This window comes from Aquila chrysaetos, chromosome 3, assembly GCF_900496995.4.
Source record: "Aquila chrysaetos chrysaetos chromosome 3, bAquChr1.4, whole genome shotgun sequence".
Lineage (NCBI taxonomy): Eukaryota > Metazoa > Chordata > Aves > Accipitriformes > Accipitridae > Aquila > Aquila chrysaetos.
This window is the reverse complement of record NC_044006.1, coordinates 1,504,950-1,525,705: the sequence shown is the minus strand read 5'-3', so window position 1 is coordinate 1,525,705 and position 20,756 is coordinate 1,504,950. Positions and strand designations below refer to the sequence as shown.

At 61.6% G+C, this 20,756-nt stretch overlaps 2 protein-coding genes across 13 annotated transcripts in view; one reads left to right on the top strand and one right to left on the bottom strand.

Annotated features, from left to right (window-relative positions):
• STK35 (serine/threonine kinase 35) overlaps positions 1-10,475 on the bottom strand; it is an 18,911-nt gene extending 8,436 nt beyond the window's left edge. The window contains 3 exon segments of the mRNA XM_030008769.2: positions 3,394-4,141; positions 9,953-10,259; positions 10,261-10,475. Of these exon segments, the coding sequence (XP_029864629.2) occupies positions 3,429-4,141; positions 9,953-10,259; positions 10,261-10,416 (1,176 nt within the window). The 5' untranslated portion in view covers positions 10,417-10,475 and the 3' untranslated portion in view covers positions 3,394-3,428.
• On the top strand, positions 6,127-20,756 carry PDYN (prodynorphin). 12 transcript variants are annotated; one of them, XM_030008775.2, is made up of 5 exons: positions 6,127-8,237; positions 17,090-17,208; positions 18,891-18,905; positions 19,072-19,219; positions 19,508-20,756. In XM_030008775.2, the coding sequence occupies exons 1-5, from the start codon at positions 8,148-8,150 to the stop codon at positions 20,081-20,083; spliced, it is 948 nt and encodes a 315-aa protein (XP_029864635.1). In that variant the 5' UTR covers positions 6,127-8,147; the 3' UTR covers positions 20,084-20,756. The 12 variants fall into 12 exon arrangements, with proteins under 12 accessions (XP_029864635.1, XP_029864638.1, XP_029864639.1 ...); XM_030008785.1 differs by lacking the exon at positions 6,127-8,237 and adding an exon at positions 15,640-16,040 and having other exon boundaries at positions 17,122-17,208; XM_030008776.1 differs by lacking the exon at positions 6,127-8,237 and adding an exon at positions 15,923-16,647 and having other exon boundaries at positions 16,785-17,208.

The following is a 20,756-nucleotide window of genomic DNA, read 5'->3' as shown; positions in this document are numbered from 1 at the left end:
AGCAAACAGCCACGTGCTCTCACTGTACCTCACTCCTTTGCACAAACCTCCAGTGTTAGAGGGTCCCACTGAAGCAGTGTCCATGGGAGGCCCCTCGCCTGCCCTGGGGAGCTCAGAGGGCAGCTACAAAAAAAAAAGACACGCAAAGAAAAAAGATGTTCACATTGCAGGAAAAGAGGAGAGAGGTGAGTGGCCCCAACCTTTCAGTACCAACAAGGAGAGGTGACATACTCAGTGTACTTCGCAGCCAGTGCTGGGCTATCACACAGCAATCAAGATGATCAGCATGTACCTAGCACAATCCAGCCACTCCCTAATTGTACTAGAAAGGCTTTTGTCCTCTTTGCCCAAAAGGCACGCTTTTGGGAACAGCAATCTCAGGTTTTAGAGATACTCCTTCTGCAGAAGGCAGGGAAGCACAGTGTTCAAATAAGAAAGAGAAGGCCTTTCTTTTGCCCAGGGAAATGCTGCCCACCTCTGCTGGACCTACAACCCTTGGGCCACCAGCAGCACTGGTAAGGGCAGCAAGGACATAAGGCAGGCTCATCTCCACCCCAGACACCCTGGTGTCCAGCAGAAACCAAGCCAGAAACACTTCCCTGGCTGAGAACTGACATTTAATATCTGCATTTTGGAAGGGTAACAGAGCATGAAGCCTGCTGACTGGCAGGTGCGTGCAGCATCTGTAGCAGAACTAAAGGCAAAGCTGCTGGGACATGAAGCAAAATCGGAAGACATCAGTGGCATACCAAAGAATAAGCAAAAATCTGCTTGCCTGGGTCAGGGAAGGTTACGGTTTTCCAAGTTATGACATGAACCAAGGCTGAGCAGGGTCTGAAGCTGTCCTGGGGAAAAGCTCCTCACTGCATGACCCAGCAGCACTCTAAGCTACGCGCCAGTGCCACAATTAAGTTGGAAGAGGTTACTTGAGTTTCTCGGTCAACTTAAATTACCTGAGAGCAGAATTCAGGCCCTGCTCTAAATCCCATTTTAAGCTTCTCAAGCAGGTTTCCGATTTAAGATTTGCATTTAATAACAGCCAGGGGTAGGCTGATTTGAACGCACAAATACACAACGTATCAGAAAAACCCTATAGGAAAGCACACCAAATATTCTACTGCCCCATAAACGTAAAGCCAGAGGAATGCTCCCCACGGCACAACACTCTGCGTTTGCGGTGAACGTACGGCTGGCGCCGGGCTCCTATCTGGGCCAAGCGTCCACGCTGCGTATGCCAGGTTGCGTTATATAAGTGCATCCATCCCTGCTGCAGCTGTGTCACTGACGGAGCCGGATCGGTGCAGACTCACGGCCACGGATGGAGCGAGGGGGGGGTTGCAGAAGGCAGCTGGGTTTTAAGCAAACAGCCCCAGGGTAGGACTGTCCCCTCGGTGTTTGTTATCCCTGCATGTACTATTCTGCAGATATGCGCAGGATGAATTTTCCCCGGAGGGCACGGGCTGGTTGCATAACTCAGCAGCATCGTGTCAGCACAGAGCAATCGCAGATGGCAACTGCAATCCCCGACCCTCCGCCACGCAGCAGAGCTGCTCCCGACAGCCGGAGGAGACCCACGCCTCGCCCTGGGACACAAGATGGGGTGCCCTGCTTTTTTGCCCCAGGTCTTTATCGCACCCGTCTTAAAGACTCACATTTCTGCAGATTCACATTTCTGCAGATTCACTTCCCCACCCTAATCCCCAGCCCACACTTACACTGGGACCAGTAAGGAGCCTCAGCCCCAGGCAGAAGCAGTCACATCAATTATTTGCGCTGGAGATCTTAAGGGCGTTAAATATTTTGTGCCAGGGTGTGGAGGGGATGGTCTGTGGATCAGTTTGGACAAACCAGCAGTGACAGAACTAGACCTACCCCATGGGCCTTTCCATTTCTATATTCCTATTTCTCTGCAAACAGCATAAAGCTTACCTGGGCACACACGCAGAGAGGGGACGGGCAGCACATCGCTTTACATAAGCTCAGGAACCCTCAGGTGGGCAGCGATGAGGGGTTTTTTTAGCAAAACCTGCCAAAATGCCTGCACCTTCCCACTGCCCTGCTGCTGGTTAAGGCTTGCTCTCAGGAGCGGGCCAGGCACACGGCCATCGGCTGCAAGGCTGAAGGCCGGGTGTTTGCTGGCTAGGGCAGCCATTTCGTCCCTCTTTGCTCTCTTCTATCTGTGGTCTGCTCTGGTCCAGCAGGATCTGTGTGGCTGCAGGGTGAGATAAGGGCTGGGACCCAAGCTGCAATGCCAGCACCTGACACAAGCAGGCTTTCAGAGGTCTCCTGTGACCAGCAACAGTCAGGCAGCTCTGCAGGAGCTTAAGAAAAAAACTGGGCTGGGAAGATGTCAGCCTCAGCCCTTGTAATCTGTAATTTTTCAGTTTCATTGAAGTGTTTGGCCAAGAGAATCCTTAGTAACAGCTCCTGTTTACAGACAGCTTTGCCATGCAGGCAACACCTCCCAGTCCTTCAGTGTCACTGGTTAGTGACACTGCCAGCTACCCCACGTCCCTGGGGGTCCTTCCAGACCATGTGTGACCACCCAGACCTCAGGACCGGGACCTCTGAGCTTGGGACTATTTAGGAATCAAGCTGAGGGGGGGAGCAGGGAAGGGAGTCTGCTTGAATGGAGCTGAGCTCAGTCTGAGCACAACTGTTTTGTAAGCTTCCTTCCTGAGCAGATGCAGGTCTACAAACTCAGATGCTGGAGACCAAAGCGTCCTACTTGGTTTGGGCAACTGCAGTTCACACCACAGGGAAGTCCAGCCTTTAGCGAGGAAACGAAACGAGACAGACCCACAAGACGGACCCACGTGCCTCATAGGTAAAAGCAAAGGAAACAGCTTTGTTTGTGCTGAGACAGACCTGCCACTCCACCCGGTGCCTGCTCACCGAGCCAGCCAAGCCCCGAGGTGTCCTGTCTGAGTCTCAGAGGGGAAGGGGACTGTGCGAGACAGCGAGGTGCTCTCAGCACTGACCGTAGATATTACACCACGCAGCAGAGGAGGCAGAACTGGCAGTTCCTTCCCTGCCCCTGGGAGAGAACAGATGTATCCAAAGTTGATGTCCGAGGGTGCTCGCAGGTCTCTGCCGTGCACCAGCCTGTCTCAGCCACTGGCCAGAACCTCTGAGGAGCGAGGCTCCTGCCCAGCCCTGCCAGCTCCGCTGGGCCTTTGGGCAGCAGTGGGATGGGCAGCTGCTAATTCTCTTTCCCACCTCTACTTTATTTTTGCAGTAGAATAGGTGGGGAAAAAAACCTCAGAAGCAGTGCTCTGATGAGTCACTATAGAAATAGCTCTGGGAACATAAAAGAATCCTTTGTGTCACTACAAAGTACATTATCAGGCTGGTACAGCAGACAGAATAATACAAAAACTGCAGATCACTTACCCAGCTGCAAAGCACAGCAGTGCCCTGCCCTGAATTTAAGCAGCACATGTAACCTGGTCCATTCTGGTTTCAAGCTCAAAGGCATCAGGTCGATCCTGTGGGTTAGCAGCCAACATGTCTTTCAAGAGCTGCTTGATCCCCTCAGACATGGAAGTCCTGCGTTTCTGAGGGATGTGCAGCTCCATCTTTGGGTTTTCTAGCAGCGCTTCCCCAACGGGCACAATCTCGGTCCCCTGCTTGATGTAGGTCCCCAGCAGCTCCTTCTTGGTCTCCGCGTCGATGAAAGTTATCCTCTCAATCATGGCCCAGATGATGATGCCGAGGGCAAAGATGTCAGCCTTGGCGGTGTAGTGTCCCTCCCAAACCTCGGGCGCCATGTAGAAATCGGAGCCGCAAGCTGAAGACAGCCAGTACTTGTTCACATTCACATTTTTGTTCTCATGCCCACCCTCCTTGCCCCGAGCAGTCAGGCCAGCGCAGACCTTACTCAGCCCGAAGTCAGCCACCTTGAGAACAGGGGTGCCAGACTTCTCAGTTATCAGGATGTTGTCTGGTTTCAGGTCCCGGTGGACAATATGGTTCTTGTGTAGGAAGGCAATGGCGCTGGTCAGCTGCAGCATGAAGCTCTTGTTTGTCGCCGGGTCTGGTCTTCGTGAGAGCACGTACTGGTTGAGGTCTCCCCCTTCGCAGAACTCCATGACGAACCACAGGTAGCAAGGCTCTTCTGCATAGCCCAGGATCCTCTCACCTAACCGAAAGGGAGAAAAGCAAGAGTGGGTTTTTCAGACACATTACAAAATGTCCACACTAACTCAATGCGGGCAAGGAACGGGTCTGGTTTACTTAGATAGTAAAGGCCTTAGGAACGTGACTGGGACCTATCGCACTGCAGGGTACCTGCAGTGATGCTGGCACTGCTCTGGCTTCAGGTGCTTTAGGATCCCGTTGAGTGCCACGCACCAGCAACACACATTAATCTGGGCCCATTGCCTGGGAGCCAGCTCAGGGACCTGTTCCCAGCAAAGTGCAGGCATGTGAGTGAGATCGAGCATGCGTCTTCTCAGGCGCTTGCAGGGAACCTGGAAGCAGAGGGTTATTTTCCTGTGCTACCATCAGGCAATTCTTCCCAGGCTCTGAAAGCCAAAGCAGCAGACACTAAAAGCACAATTAGCAGCGAGTCTATGGGAAAAAAATTGGTTCTATGTGAACACCAGCTCTCCCACCTGAGCTCTGCTGCAGGAGGCAAAGGCTGGCTCATACCTTATGCTTTACTAGTATAACTGCACGTGGGGAGTAAATCATACCCCTTAACGCTGTGCCAGCACAGCCTCGCTAAGAGCAGTCATACCAGTGTCAAAGCCTTGCAGCACGCTGGCTCTTCTCGGACTAAATCTGTGCATTTAAGCATTGTTTGTGCTAGGGGAGCTCTGCCACTTCATGCAGCTTTCATTAAGCACCAATGAGTCTTTAAAGAGAGGAAACTGGAGGCCCAAGTATCAAACAACATTTAAGTGCAATCTCAGCGACACTTAGAATATAACTGTTGCCTCGCTCATTAGTGCTGCTACTCAAGATTATGACCCAAACAGCTTCCTCCTTCACCAGACATCTCACTGAGCTCTTCAAGCTGAGCATCTCAGGTCCAATTCATTGCATCTAGGTTTTACTCCACAACCCCCCCGCTGAGGCAAACCACTCTCTTGCACATAAACTAGACACGTGGAGAAATACAACAGCATCATATCAGCAAACGGGGCCGGGTCTGCTGCCAGCGCTCCCCGGAGCATCCTGGCATCGCGATGTGATGCCAGGATGCTCCGGGGAGCGCCGGCGGCAGACCTGGCCCCATTAGCTGACGCCAGGATGCAAATCCCTCTGCCAGACCCCAGGTCACCTGCACAGAGCACCTAGGTGACAGGCAGAGCCTGCGCACACAACCAGGATATCGTTTTGCTCTAGGAGCTAGGTTTTTTTACCCTCAAGCACCGTAAGGGAGAAGCTGGAGGACACCACTCGCCTCTGCCACAGTTAACAAGCCACACAAATGAATCCAAGTATTTTGAAAGCAGTTAACTAACTCCACCCATTTGACAAAGTTGGGTTTTGTTTTAGCAAAGCCCCAGAGAGCATCTGGGAAAGCAAACTTCCAGCAGCAGGTAAAGCCAAGGACTACCAGGGACATCAAGCCCTGGGCTGCCCGGCGCCCGTGCCTGCAATGGTCAGTGATCAGTGTGGGTGGGAATATTGGTTATTTGCACAAACAGTCTGTATCCATGGCTACTGCTATGGAAATGAAAGTCTGCACAACAGAGGGATTTGGCTGCACCTCCCTGCCCTCAGCAGAAGATGAAGGTTAGGTCTGGGGGATGGGAGGGACCATGAACAGGCTGGAGATACTGGGCACTGGGTGCACTTTGAGGAGCCAAATAAGACCCCCCCAAAGTGCTGGAGGGGGGATCAGCACACAAACCCAAGGGCCAACTGGGAGCAGCACAGGACAGCTTGGCTCTGGAGACCAAAATGCTGACCAGGAAAAACAGCTTCTCCAGTGCGAGTCACCCTTTGGTGAGACAAGCATGATGGCGTGGAAACCGAAGCAGAGGCTGCTCGTCCTGGGAGAGACCTTTGCACAGCCAGGACAGCCCCAGCTCACACTGCTGCCCCCCACCTCGACTTTGCTAAACCCCAGCAATACCGCAGCAGGGCACGGGGCTTTGCTTTCCTGCTCCCCTCAGCATCCATACAGCCCCAACACGGGGAGGAGGAGGGTTTGGCTGTTCTCAGCCAGGAACTGAACCCGACGGGGAGCACATCAGAGCCCCGTGCCAGACACACACAGCCAGGAGCATCAGGCCAGGGGACACAGGTGGGAGGGTGAGAGCATTCACACGGCAGCGCTGCCGGCAGCCCCTTCCCACAGGGAAGCGGCTCAAACACTGGCTCACCAGGACCTGCTGGCTCCAACAAGCCAAGGTTTGTTTTTAGTGTAACGAAGGCTCCGATTTAAAACTTGGCCCCTGAACCTCGGCAAGGACAGGGAGGATGCCGCTGACCCAGCAGTAGCTGCAAGCACCATGCACTTCACTTTGGGTGGAGCGCTGCTAGGAGAGGCTTAAGCCAAGAGTAATATTTCCTCATTTTCTTTCTATAATCTGAAAGTGTTTTAGTTGTTAAATCATCTTCCTGCCTTCAAAACAAACAGCTTTAAACCTAAAGAGTTGGCAAGCCGCTTCCTAAAGATGAGATGTTAGCAAACCAAAGTCAAGCAGCCAAGAGCTGAAGAGATGCAGACCACAGGCCAGATCTGTTCTCCATCACGAAGCAAGCATCCCTGCACGCTCCCTGCCTGAACACAGGATGGCACATGCTAACCTCTCTGTCCCTGCAGCAGCCCTCCCATGACCTATCCTGGGAGCTCATTAACAGCTTACTAATTTGCTTAGCATCACAGGGGAAAAGAAAAAATAAATCTAATGACAGCAGAACCTGCATCCCACTCCCCACTGCTGCATGTAACCTCTGACTCCCTCTGTGCAAAGAGGCTGCGCCAGGGAGACGAGAGCTGGCGGCACAAAGCCTGGGTGCTTGGACTGATGGGAACATGCATGGGCGATGCCAGGGTAGCACATGAGTGACGCTGAGCACTGGTGGCAAGTTGGTGGCCCCACGGGTGACACGCTAGGAAGCAACACCTTATACCTGTTCACTTAAGGCAGCTCTATCACTGCTATGGGTTAGGAAAAACAAGAGGGGCACGTGGCTGTGCACGAGCCCTGAAGGCGTGCATGTATCGGGGCACATTGCTCAAGTACGCATCTCTCCTCCAGACTCAGTGCCGGGCTTTCAGCTTCCTTTTTGCACTCTGCCCTTAAATTTATTATTCCACATCTCATTAAAAAGATGAAGGTTCAGGCTCCGCACTGTAGCTGAGACCCAACATCGCGCAGTATCCCGACAGTTGTGCTCCCGATTCAGAAAGTCTCCGACTAATCCCCACCGTGCCCTGAGCCCTGGCGCGTTGGCACAGCATCTGTGCAGGCCCGTAAATAGCCCAGCTGCGGTCGTGCAGAATGGCACGGCAGCACAGCTACGTGCCGGCTACCTCGGCCGGAGCGACAGCACGGCAGCTCCGCGCTCGCAGCCCGCGTGCTGCGAGCAGGGAAGGAGAGCAAGCAGACCTGGGAGGCTCATCTAGCTCTAGCTTTTGTCTTGAAAATATTTATCGGTGCCGTATCAGACCCAAAGCTTGGGAAGGCAGCAAGCACAGCCTCTGCCCGAGCCTGTGGCCAGCATGACACAGCCCAAAGGGCAGTCAGGAGGAAGGCAGATGGAGGGGAGGATGCACTCTGGTTTGGGGGGTGAAACTGCTGCTCTCCAGTCTTGGGATGGAGAGCCAGCTCCGCTCCCCTCTTCAGAGGGCTGCAGCAGGACCGGGGCAGGCAAAGTCCTCCCCACAGCAGGGTAGTCAGAGGGGTCTCTCCCCACCTAGAGATGGGAGGCACCTATAGCTACCCAAGAGCTTTCCCCAAGCCATGCCACCTCTTCTTGGGGTGTGCAACATGACAAAGGGGGGCAGGAAACCCTCATACCTGCTAGAAAAAGCTTGACTTGCTACAGCTGGACACACACCCGAAGGGAAGAGTTGGCTCCTCTCCCAGGGAGTCGTGCCCGCAAGAGCACATAAAGGAAGCACCCAGGCTATACAGAAATTAGGACACTGCCCTTCTTGGGGAAGCTGTCTTAGGTGGTTGTACATGGAATGTGAAGGGAGAACAGGACCACATCTGCATGGGGGAGAGCCAGGCAGGTCCAGACATGTCCACCCAGGAGTGCAGAGGGGACAGGTAAGGCAGGGGCAGTCTGAGAGCCAGAGGTTTGCTCAGAGGATGCGTCTCAGCAGCCTTGCATCAAGTCTGTGCCTGGCACAGGGTTTGGAGTCTGCCTACACTGGGGGGCTCAGCTGGGAGGGCATGGGGAGACTGAGCTCCCCAAAGAGCGTACAACATCCTGGCACACAAGTTGGGGGGGGGGGGGGGGGGGTGGTGGGCGAGCTGGCTCTGGCTGCGGGGCATGGGGGCATCGAGGATACAGGGCTCTGGTATTTTTCCACATCTTCACTGCACATTGGCAGAGCTGGCTCTGACAAGCAGCCAAGGGAGCAAAGGGAGGGAGGGAGCATTTTGGAGATGTCACCATCACAGTCATCAACTGTGGCAGGAGAAGGTGACCCCTTGCCAGCCCCGTGACGCTGCTGAGGGACCCCAGGGGAAGATGGGGAAGTCAGCCCAGGCTACAGGCACTGGTGCTTCCAGGGCTGTCCCCATAGAGCCAGCACTTGTGAGGGGAATGGGGACAGGAGAGCATAAAGAACAGTCCCAAAGCTGTAAGAGCTCAAGCGAGCAGGCTTGGGGTGCTCAGAGGAGACGGGACTGCGTGTCAGGCAGAGAGAGGGGAGATGTCCCCTTGGTGTGACTGGGGCAGAGACCGGTAAAGGTCCCCGAGGGACAGGCATGGGCTGTGGTGCAGATCAGGGTAGTGGAGGGAGCCCCAGGAGGGGGGTGTGTAACAGAGGAGGAGGTAAGCACTGGCAGGGGGTACAGGGAAGGGCTGAGGGCCGCACACAGGGATGCTCCCCAGGGCTGGGTCTGAGCCTGGAGGTGACAACGGGGTCCCTCAGGAGGAGGGGCTGGGGTGCTGCAGAGGTACAGGGCACAGGGAGGGACCCCACAGGCAGGGCACAGGGCTGCCAAGGCACGGGGTGGGGGCTTAGGGAAGGGTGTCCCCATAAGCAGCACACAGAGGAAGGGGAGCGAGTGGAGGGGACACACAAGCAGAGCCCAAGGGCACGGCACGGGGCAGGGCCCAGGACAGGTGATGCTGGGCAGGGGCCCCAGGGTGTGCTTGGGGTGGGGGGGCAGCAAAGACAGGTGCTGGGGGCAACAGAGGGACACTGTGGGGGAGCCCTAAAAGGACAGGACCGAAGCGGAGGACAGGAGCGTGCCTGGGGCAGGTACTGCTGCAGTACAGAGGGACCCCAGGGCTGGCAGGGGTGACAGAGGAGACTGGGACAACCCGGGGTGCAGCGTGGGGAGCCCAGGGGTGGTTATACTGGTCAAAGCGGCGAGCGAAGGTGGAGAGAGAGGTGTTGTGAGAAGCTGGGGCGGGGGGGGGAGCTTTGGGTGCTCCTCTCGAGGGCAGGTGATGCCAAGGAGGGATTTGAGCAATGGGGAGATGCTGGGCGGGGGGAGCAAGGGGGCTGCCCAGGGTGGGGGTGTCTGAGAAGGGTGCCCCGGTGGAATGGGGTGTCCTGCGGAGGGGGGGGGGGGGGTGTCCCAGAAGTTAACCTGCTGCTGGGGGGGGGGGGGGGCATCGATGACAGAGGGGGGGGTGGCAGAGCCAGGCTCCTCAGGGGTGGGTAACCTGGGAGCTGGGGTGACACTGGGGCGGGCAGGAGGCCCTGGGGGTGGGAGAGGACGACACCGGGGTGACCGGGGAGGGGGAAAGGAACGACCCCTCGGCACGGCAGCGATGCCGGGGTGCCGCGGGTCGGGTCGGATACCTTTGAGGGAGGTCTCGACGAGGCGCAGGTAGAGCTGGCTGCGCTTGTTGCCGTGGCTCATGCGCTGCCCCAGGCCGTGCCGCTGCAGGACGCACTCCTCGAAGCGCACCACGTTGGGGTGCTGCCGCCGGAGGCTCGTCAGGGCCCAGAATTCCGCCAGCGCCAGCTCCACGTTCTCGGGGGCGTCGCAACGGATCCGTTTCACCGCCAACCGGGCGCCGCTACGGCCCGACACCGCTTCGTACACCACGCCGTAGGCCCCGCGGCCGATTTCGGCCAACAGGCTGTACCGTGGAGGACCGCGACCCGCGACCACCACCACCACCACCACCACCACCACCACCCGGGCCGGGCCCCGCCGCCGCCGCCGCCTCCGCCGCCGCCATAGGGCCCCGCCGCGCTGCCGCCCGCCGCCGCCGCGCTGCCCTTTGTGTCCCACGGCGGCCGCCGTCCGCCGGCTCCATGGCGCCGCTGCGGGGGGGGCCGCGCGCCCGCCGCCGTCGCTGCCGCCGCCGCCCCCCCCGCGGAGCGCCGCGCCGGCGAGGGGGCACGCGCCGCCGCGTCGGAGGGCGGAAAAGCGCGCCCTGCCTGCCCCTTTAAGCGCTCGGCCAATCGCGGCGGTGCGGGACGAACCACGGTGGCCGGTGGGGGGGGGGGGGAGGGGGGAGAAGGTTGGAGCCACACCGGGATCCCGACCTCTCCCCAGCGGAGGGACGGGCCTCGGTAGCGGTGGTCCGATCTCCCTACGCCACGTCCGGTAACCGGGGAGCGTGAGCCGGCCGGGGCGTCTCAGCGCGGCGGGGGGCTCAGCGTGGCGGTCGACCCCCTCCTCCCCCCCCGCCGCTGTGGTACGCGCCGCCCCGGTGTAAACAGGCCGGACATCGGGGCGGCGGCGGCGGCGCCCGGTGGCGGCCGCCCCGGTCCAGTCTAGTTCGCTCCGCTCCCCGCCGGGCACGGCACGGCACGGCACGGCACGGCACGGCCCGGGAAAGGCGGCGCGGGCCCGGCCCACGGGGCTCACCTGGGGCACGGTGGCGGCGGCGGGAGTGGTCCGAACCGGGCGCTGCGCGGCGGCGTGTGAACGGGCGGGGCGGGGCGGGGCGGCGGCGGCGGCGGGATAAGAGCGGGGCTGCGCGTCCTGACGTAACCCCTTATGTAACGGCGGGGGTGACCCGCCCCCTCCCACCGCAACGGGACGGTCGGTGCACCGGGAAGGGGGGTGATGGCCCCCCGGGGGCCGTGTACCGGGAGCACTGGCTGTAGCCGGTGCGGTACCGGGAGGGGGGGGTCGGTGCCCCGGAGCTGTACAGCCGTACCGGGAAGGGCGAGAGCGGGGCTCGGGGCCGGTTTGAGGGCCCCCGTGGCGTTCGGGAACCCTTCCCGGGCCCTTACCGGGGATGGTCCGATCCCCGCTCCCGGGGCTTCCCCCGGGGAGGGGTGTTTCCAGCTGGAAGTTCCCCGGGAAAGTCGCTGAGATCCCGGGGGACGTCGCCCCGCTGCTGTGGGAACCGGGACCGGGCGGGTGTTGGTGCAGCGGGGGCTTTTGGGGCCCGGCAGGCTGGCGTGGGGTGGCCCAGGACCCACTGGGTGCCCGTGGGAAATGCATCGGTCACCAAAAACGGGGCACGGTGAATGCCGTACACCGGGACCCTGAGGGGGGGTGGCGGGGGCCGGGTGGGAGCCCCCCGGGATGAACACGTCCCCTGCGACTCGGGTCCTGGCTCCCCGCGGGACTGGTTTGGCCACGTTGCTCCCGTGGGCAGGTGGTGTTGGATGGCCGCGTCCCCACGCGGGGGTCCCCGTCCCGCACGCCGTCCCCAAACTGCTCTTCACCCCCCCAGCCGGGGATTTCACGAGCATCTGTCCACCCCGGGTGGTGCGGGGAGGGGGGGTCTAATCCTGCCACCGGCCTGCTGGGGTTGGGAGCTTTGCACGCCGCCGTGCCGCTCCCCATGGGGGGGGAATGGCAATCAAACCCCGTAATAGTTTTTCTTCAAGCTGCTTTTCCTGCATTTTCCTGCCCCCCTTGGGGGTGACGTTAGCAGCAGACACTCTGCGGACGGTCAAGGAGAGCCGGTTTACAAAGGAGCTCTAAAAATGACTGGTTTCTTGACTCACTTCTGAGGCATGTGCCGCTGTGATCACACAGCCTGCAGCAGCTCTGGGCTGCGTCATGCTGGTGTGTGTCCCCCCCTTGGGGGGGACGGAGACCTCCGGAGCCACCGGTACCCAGGGCTCGGTGTGTGGGGCGGGCGATGGCTCCCACGGCGGGGCTGGCCCTCTGCAGCGTGGTGGCACGAGGCAGGCTGCAGCTCCTGCAAGTGGTTTGAACTCAATTTGCTTTTAAATGGAGTCACTTCACCTCCCGGGCCAGGAAATGAGGGGGGCCGTGCCGCAGCCCCGTGCTCCTGGTGCCGCTCGGCAGCCTGGCGCGGTGCGTGCCGGCGGCGGGGACGATGGCAGCGGCACGACTCGCCGTGTTTACGTGGGCTCCGCTTTCTGTACCGGCGTCGAGTGGCCACTTGTGCCGCCTGCCCACGCAGGGAGGTCACCGCGTGCCTGCACGCCTGCCCGCCTGGGCTGCGTGGTGACCTCAAGCCACCGCGGCGTGACACAGGCAGGGGCTGCGTTGGCTCCTGGTCCCACGCCACTCTTCTGCCGGCTGCTGCGTCCACCGCAGCAGTGACCTCCCACGGCTTCGCGCTGCCCGCCTGGCATCTGCATCCAGATTGCGCCGGTGCAGCTGCCGGAGGTTCGCTCTGGTGCTGTTGCCGTCGATCAGAGACTGCATGGCTCCCGCGAGCGGTTGGGAGCAGACCCCCCCCCCTGGGCTTAGCCCCCCTCCGCAGTTCTCCCCACAGAGCTGTCGGGGCCTCCCGTGGCCCATGAAATACAGCCGGCGCATCCCTCGCCCCGCAGCGGGCAGCAGCTGCAGGCAGCCCTTGCTGCCCCATGCCTGCATCTGCCTGCAAAAAGGCCGCTTTTCTGCCCTGCCCGCAGCAGCCTGGTGTCGCTTTAGGGCCAGGAGGGACAGGGAGCAATGGAGCCATTTCTGGAAAAGTCCTGTCCCACTCAATAGGATAAAGCTGACGGTGCTGGAGGAACCGCAGCGGAATGACTGCTATCCCATGGGATGCTCCCGCTGGCAGCGCTGGGTCATGGTCCCCCTGCTCGGGGACAGCCCAGGCGGCTGGCAGAGCTCGTCCCGCCCGTAGGGACGATTTACCCCATCCCAGGATGGGGAGCCGGACACCCTCGAGGTGCCCTGTGTGGTCTGGGGGTGAGCCCCCCAGGGAGGGGCTGGGGGTGTCAGGGCAGAGTGGCAGCGCCGTGTGACGTTAGCTGCCATTAACTCCCACTTGCTTTCGCAGGAGCCTGGTACACACGCACTCTCGTCCCCCTCCTCACCGAACCCGCTTTTCACTCATGTTGTTAAGAAAACTTAACTTTTCTATTACCGCACATTTCTCTTACCCAGGTGCTTAATTACCATTGTCCCAGGGAAATGTCAGTGTGACTCAGAGACAGTTTCCCATTAGGAAGCGACAGATGAATATTAATTAAACTCGCTGGTGGGTGGGCTCGCTCCCAGCTCCTTTCCCAGGGGTGGGGGGGACACACAACCCTGTCACCCCTGACACCTGCCTGGACCGTGACTGGCCCCAGGGAGGACCCTCTCGCCCAGCTCATCGCATCTGCGGCACACATAGAAAATAAGACGACTCCGCTTCAGGGGACAGGAGTAACTCGACCTCCCTCCTAGAGCAAAGGGAACCAGCCCTGAGGAAGGAACCTTATTACAAATGACTTTTCTCTCTGCGCCCATGGGGTTTGCTCCATCTCCAGAAGAGCATCTCCCTCCGGTGCAATTACCCTGCTCGGGGAAGGCAGCTGCACCCCGGCCCGTTGGGCTCCGAGGGGGTGCTCGCAAGCAGGTCTGCTTTCGGGGTGAGGAGCTGGCGGCAGCTGTGGCCACGCTGCTCCCCTCCACGCTCCGTGGTCCTCGGGCAGGCGACAGCATCCTTTGGGGCGATGCTATTGCTGTCACCCAGAGACGCGGCTCCTGGACGGAGCCGTTTGCCTGCGTAATGCCAGGTTGAACCAGGGAGGCCGGGCTTTAGGGTTGGACTTCATGGGTTTGGGAGGGTTATTTGTTAGAAATAATGGTTTTGGTGTAAGAAATGCTTCTCGCCACCATGTCTGCGGTGCTTACAGGACCGTTAGTCCCGGCAACAAGGGTTAAACCTGCCCGGGGGATGCCCGCAACCCCCGGCTGAGGGTGTCTGTAGTGGTTTGCAGCTGCGTTTTATTCTTCTCGGCTTTGTTCTGTGCTTGCACAGCCCAGCACACCGCAGCGAGGGGGGGACCATGGCTGTCCTCTGCCCTTGCCCCCCCCATGGGGCCCGAGCTCTGTCCCCTCCTCGCCACAGCACTGCCACCTCCCAGGATGGATCCCGCAGGGGACATCTCCTCCGTCAGCCCTGGGGAGATGCAGGATGCTCTGCCCTTGCCTCACCCCCCGCACCCTTGCCCTGCTCCCTTGGCCCCTCCATGCCGGTACAGCCCCGGGCGAGCTAAAATGCACCTCCGAGCAAAAGCTGTGGGGTCCCATATACTTTTCGGGGAGCAGAGCCTGGCACCCCAAACATGGGTGCTAGCGGAGGCAGCCACCAGCCTTGGGGATGGGGGACCGCAGGCGGCTGGCGCGGGCTGCTCTCCTCGCCCGGCCGTGGCTGCCGGGTGCCCAGCAGAGGGTCCCGGCCATGCCGATAGCCCCCGTGCCCTTCACCGGCACCGGCAGGGCTGAGCAGGGGGCACCGGGTCCGGCAGCTGGTGTTCAAGCCGGGGAGAAAGGCAGGTTGCTGGGAAACATCCCTCTTGAGCTCCGATAAAAATAGCTCCGTCTTCAAGGTGAGAGGACGGGCTGCGCTGCCGGCGGCACGTGGGATGCGCTCGCACCCACCGGGGCTGCAGGGACTGGGAAGGGCTGGCCTGGCCCCGCGGGGTCTGCACCCCGGACCCCCACCTTTGTCGTGATACGGCGCAGAGGGACGGTGGTGCATGGGCTTGGGGGGGTTGGGGGTGGCATTGCCCAGTGCTGCCGTCCTTCACCCCTAAATCAGGCTTGGAAAGATGTGAACAGGAATCGGGGCTGAGCAGGGAAGGTGTGGGGGGGGTCTCTGTCCCCCCACCCCGCTCCCCCAGCCCCTTTGGCTCATCTCTTTGGCTTTGTCCCCAGGGGAGAGGGTGGGGGTCCGAGCCCTGTCCGTGCGGAGGTGGGGGGTTTCCGTGCGAGGGCTTTGCTGCCCAACCGCAGCTGGGCTGGCTGGGTTGGGGGGGACGACACACCAGCCTTTCCCAGGGCATGAAGAGCCCTCTCGCTCTTCCCGGTGGCTTCGGACGGGCTCACTCCTCTCCCCAGCATCGCCATGAGGACAGTGCCTGTCCCCAGCCTGGGGAGCGGGGTGGGGAGGGTCGGGGCTTCACCCCCCACCTTCTTCTTGGGCAGGATCTGAATTTGGTACCCACGGAGGGGATTCACACCCCCAGCAGCCAAACTCCAGCATGCAGTTTGGTGGCGGGGGGGGAGACGGACCCCATCCCGGTCCCCTGCCACCTCCCGTGTCTGGGGTACGCGTTTCGGCCCCGAGGACCGAAGCTGGCACTGACGGGGGGGGGCCCCGAGGGATGCAGCCGGCAGCAGTGCAGCAGCAGAACATGCACCCCGGTCGCCGGGGGGGGCCGCGAAGAGGCCCCGGCACAGCAGGAGAGCCTGCTGGGGAGGTGGCGAGGATGCTGCGAGGCTGATTATTCACAGCTTTCCCTCGCCCCGATTGGCTCCGCGGTGCCGAACGCAGCCGGGCCCCGCTGCAGGAGGAGACTCCGTGGCCATAAAAGCGGGCTGGGAGCCGGCGGGCGGCGAGTCCGGTGGGCAACCCGGGTACCGCCGCGTGGCCACCAGCCAGCGTGGCCTTGCCGCCGCCACCGATGACCGGCTCAGCCTGACGCCCGCGGAGGGACACCCACCGCCCACGACTTGTCCTGACTCGGCGAAGCGGGTGCTTGGCGGGACGGGGAGCAGCGGCAGGTAGGGCTGCCGGGGTCACTGTCCTGCTCCCATCGCGCGGGCGCAGCCGGGCTATCGCTCCTGCTCACCAAAGAGTGACTCTGTTTAAAAACATCCCCCCCCCCCCGAGCCGCGGTGCCGAGAGCGGCTGGCGGTTGGGCTCGTTGCGTTATTTTGAGGGGCTCCCGCCTGGCCGCAGGTGCTCCTCTTGTCCCTTGTGCGGTCTCATAGCCCGTGAACCGGCGTCCAGAGCTTCGCTGGGGTTCGTTTTGATGCCGATGCCATATGTCTGCCACCCTGGCAGAGGGGACACCCGGGGCTCGGAGGGGGGAGAGGGTGGGGGGGGAGGTTTCTGTCTCCCCCAACTTGGCTCAAGCAGCAGCAGCGGCCGCAGTGCTGGGTTTTGCTGCAATTCTGTTCCAAAAGTCATCGGCTTTTTTTGAGAAGCCTTGTCCTGAAGGTGTTTCCAGGTCATTTTTAAAGGTGAGGAAAGGAACTGTTGGACGGTGATTCTTCTCCACCAGAAATACCTGCAGGGTCCTAACCTGTCTGAGTTAGACCTGTGTGGGAGGAGAGATCTGCTCAGCCTGGGAGAGCTGTTCACATCCCTCACTAGAAATAATCACAGGTTAATCATGACGGGGCGGTCGGTCTCTGGGCTGCCTGGCACACACAGTCCCGATTCCCCATCCCTCCTTGGGTCACCGAGTCTGTAATTGGCCTCCGGGGTGCACGGATGCAACTCGGGGCTTTTGCACACACTAGCAAAGCCTAGGCACCGAACACTCGAGTGGAAACGGGACGGGGGAAGAGGGGACCCTGGCAGACGCCTGGCACAGGTAGGATGCGCTCAGCGTGGCCGCAACGGCCGGGACCCACCGCTGGTATTGCCGGGCGCTGGCACGATCCTGTCGAGGCATTTCTGCAGGAGAGACGGCTCCGGAGCCTTGGGGCTCCTCCAAGTAACACAGGATCAAGCTCTAACTCTGCAAGCAATGCAGGATCGAGCTCTAACTCTGCTTTTCTTCTTCCTCCCTTTGTGTGCTGCTTCTTTTCGCTTTTGTCCAAAGCCCTTTGTTTTTCTCCCCTTTTCCTGCCCCAGTTTTGCCAGTCCCCCCCCCCCCCCCCCCCCCCAGCCACAGGAGCAGGCAGAGCGCTGCGGGGACATTCGTGGCACCGCCTGGACAAGGTATGTTTGCAGCGGGGTATCCCGGGATGCCCGCGCACGGAAGCTCCTTGGCCACGCTGTGCCCCGGAGAGCTGCAGCTCCCCTGAGAGCCCTGAAGTCCTCTGGCTGCAGCAGGGCTGGGTGCTGGGTGACAGGGATGGGACACACCATGTCCAAAATGCCAGAGGACCGAGCTGTGCGGTGCCGGTCGTGCTTGCAGCTTGTTCCCCGGCTGCTGGACACGTATGGGGTGAATATTGCCGGTGCGGTCCCTGCACGCTGCTCCAGTGGCACCCGCGGGGCTGCCGGCAGCAGAGGAGCGTGGCAGGGGCAAGGGAGGGAAGCGGGTGGGGAAAAAAAAGCAGGGAAAAAGATTCCCTGTGAGGCTGCTGCGAAGCAGCCGGCAGTTGTTCTTGGGAGCTTCGTTCCCCTCAGTTCTGCAGCGGGCACCTACCTGCGCGGCCGGCGAGTCCTCGCTCATCGGTGCTGCCTCGGTGGCGGCGAGGCAATAGGGGACCGTCGCTGCGTCTCGGCGGCGAGGGCTGGCTGAGGTCCCGCGTCGCCTGCGCCCATCCTGGGCATCTGCCTGCCCTGGTGCCTGCCGGTCTGCCAGGGCGAGTGGAGGTGCTGTGCTTAGAGGGCTGCACAGAGCCGGTGCGCGGTGCAGCCGAGGAATGCAGACAGCTTGACACACGATGCTGCAGATAATTCAAATTAAATTTTAATCTAGCATGAATTAATACTGTGGCATTAACATTTCTTCATCAGTACCAATTACAGTACATTAGCAGATACTGCTGGCGAATACAATAGTCTCTAATATGCGTCATTAATGTGTAACAGATCCCTCTGGGTCATGCCTTTCCACCCCAGATAAAAGCAGTCCAGGAGGCAGGCGGGTGTTTGCTGCCAGCACATCCCGTTGGGGTCAGCTCTTGCTTCCAGGGCCGTCGTGGTCCCGGCGGCACCGCAGTCCCGTGGCACTGCAGCCGGGGCTGGCACCGGCCCCTCCAGCCTTGCCCAGGGGGTTCTGGAGTGGCACCAGGCGCTGCCGCCGGCACAGCCCCTCTCCCAGCTATTGCACAACGTATTCAGCCCTCCCTGGCCTCGTCCGTGGAGGTGAGAGGCTCTGGCACGGCTCCTGGCAGGCTGAAGGACAGTGATCGTGGCTTGCAGGTAGGCTCGGACCTGAAATCTGGCTTCTTCCCCCTCCCTCCTGCTGCACCAGCCCAGCAGAAGCGGCGGGTGGGAGGGAGGGGAGCCGGAGCTGCCCTGGCATGGGGTGCAGCAGCCTGGGGTGAGTCCGTACCGGGTGATGGCATCCCCCTGTCCCCTTTCTGCTGGCGGCTCCAATCATGGTGTTTTTCTTCCCCAAGGCCAAGGGGGAGAGCTGGTGATTCATCCCCTCCGTACCGCGCGAACACGGCGATCGCAATATTGCAGAGAAACTCAGTGCTAAAGAAAAAAAAAGGGGGTTTTCTTTCTAATGGTATGGAAGGAGCAATGGAGGAGATGGATGGGATGGGATGGGATGGGATGGGATGGGATGGTGGTCCCTGCCCCGGGGACCTCGGTGGCCTTGGTGGCCTCACCATGGCTCAGGGCTTGTACCAAGGACCAGGCTGCAGCCAGGGTAAGGGATCGCATCCTGCGGCGTCCCCGCTGGTCACTCCTGTCCCCTTCTCTCCTTGCCTGGGACCCAGGAGCAGCACCCGGAGGTGAGTCCTGCGGGCACGGGCACAGGTCCCGGAGCACATCCCCAGGAGCAACGGCAAGGTGGAGTCGGCGGGTGCCCCACGCCGAGGGTGCCAGCGGGGCGGCGATGGGCTCCCCGGGGCTGTCGCGGGGAGGGTGACGGGCTCCGTGCCGTCTCTCCCTCCCCAGGCAGCGGTTGCGGGGTGAGATGGCGCGGCGGGCGCTGGCGCTGGCGTTCTGCCTCTCCCTGGCCGCGGCGGCATCCGCCGACTGCGTGACCCAGTGCTCCCTCTGCGCGGTCCAGACCCGCGGTGCCGACAGCGGTGTCCGGCCCCTGGTGAGTGCTGGTCCCGTGCAGCCGTTAGCCAGGGTCGGGGCGGGGGGGGGGGGGAATCACAGCAGCGGGAGCATCGTGGGTGCCGGGTGCATGGTCGGCAGAGCTGGGTGCTGCTGGGGCGGTGGTCGTGGGCACCCCAGGGTGCTGGGAACGTGCAAGCTTCGGCTCCTCGCTGAGCTTGGCGGCACGGCGGGCACGGACTCCTGGGTGGGGTGGGAGGAAGGTGGAGGGGGGGGGGGGGTGTCACCGTCGGGCACCCCCGGGGCCGCTGCGGCCGCTGTCTTGCAGATGTGCCTGCGGGAATGCCAGGGCTCCTCGCCGCCCAGCCCCGAGTGGGAGACGTGCAGGAAGGCGCTGGCGCTCCTGGCTCCGCTGGTGGCCCTGGCCGAAGGGACAGATCCATCCCCTCGGGAGGCGGAGGAGGACGGGGCAGAGCCGGAGCAGGAGCTGGTGGGTCCCGGGGAGCTGCCGCTGGCACCGGCCAAGCGCTACGGGGGCTTCATGAAGAAGATGGCCAAGGGGAAGCTGCTCTCCTTGCTGCGCGAGAACGCCCACAGCAAGGGCGGCCTCAGCAAGAAGTTCGGGGGCTTCGGCCGCAAGCTGGGGGAGCGGGCGGCCCCCGAGGACTACCCGGGGCTGGGGCCGGCAGGCGATGGGGGCGAGGAGCCCACGGGTGCCGGGGCCGAGGGGCAGGAGCTGGCGGAGCTGCACAAGCGTTACGGCGGCTTCATGCGCCGGATCCGACCCAAGCTCAAGTGGGACAATCAGAAGCGGTACGGGGGCTTCCTGCGGCGGCAGTTCAAGGTGACCACGCGGTCGGACGAAGACCCCAGCACCTACTCAGGGGAGGTCTCGGACCTATAGAGCCGGCCGCGCGACGGGCGGCATCACGGTCCCCACGCTGCCGGCCCCGACTGCGCCGTCACCCCCAGCCCCTGCCCAGCCCAGCGTCATCCCTGCCTCGTCCCCCCAGGGGACCGTGGGTCCCCATCCCCAGCTGTCCCTCTCTGGTTCACCTGCCCATCCCTTAGGGACCCTTGTGCATCGAGGGGACAACGCCACCCCTCCGGCTGCTGGCGGTGTGGCTGCGGGTCCGGCCCCAGGGCTCCTGGGGGCAAATCGAGGGCGGGGGGGGGGAACCCCACGTATCTTCCACCCTCCCGCAGCTGCAGAAGCGCAGCAGGGTCTGGAAACCATCACAGCTGATGTACAGGGCAACGGCCTCTGAGCACCGGGAAGGATGAGCTGGGGCAGGATCGAGCCCTCTGGGCTGGTAGAGGGCTCACGCAGCCAGCACGGCCGTGGGGAGAGGTGGCTGGGCAGGGCTGGCACCGCGGCACCATCACCGGGGCAGGCAGCTGGCCGAGCACGACCCCGACTCTCCTCCCCGAGCCGCTCGCCGCATCCCACCCGTCCCAGCGCCCGCCTGGTGCCCCTGGGCTTCCCCCCCCTCTGAGAAGACCCCCGGAGGCAGGGTCCGACCCGCACCCCGGCCCCCGCTCCCCCCCGCAGCCAATAAAAGGCAGATGCCAACGAA

Bases quoted from the DNA above. Each gene is read 5' to 3' on its own strand.
- PDYN (XM_030008774.1), top strand. From the start codon at position 18,679: ATGGAAGGAGCAATGGAGGAGATGGATGGGATGGGATGGGATGGGATG. The intron at 18,906-19,071 runs GTGAGTCCTGCG...CTCCCTCCCCAG, and splicing joins CCCAGGAGCAGCACCCGGAG to GCAGCGGTTGCGGGGTGAGA. The intron at 19,220-19,507 runs GTGAGTGCTGGT...GCTGTCTTGCAG, and splicing joins ACAGCGGTGTCCGGCCCCTG to ATGTGCCTGCGGGAATGCCA.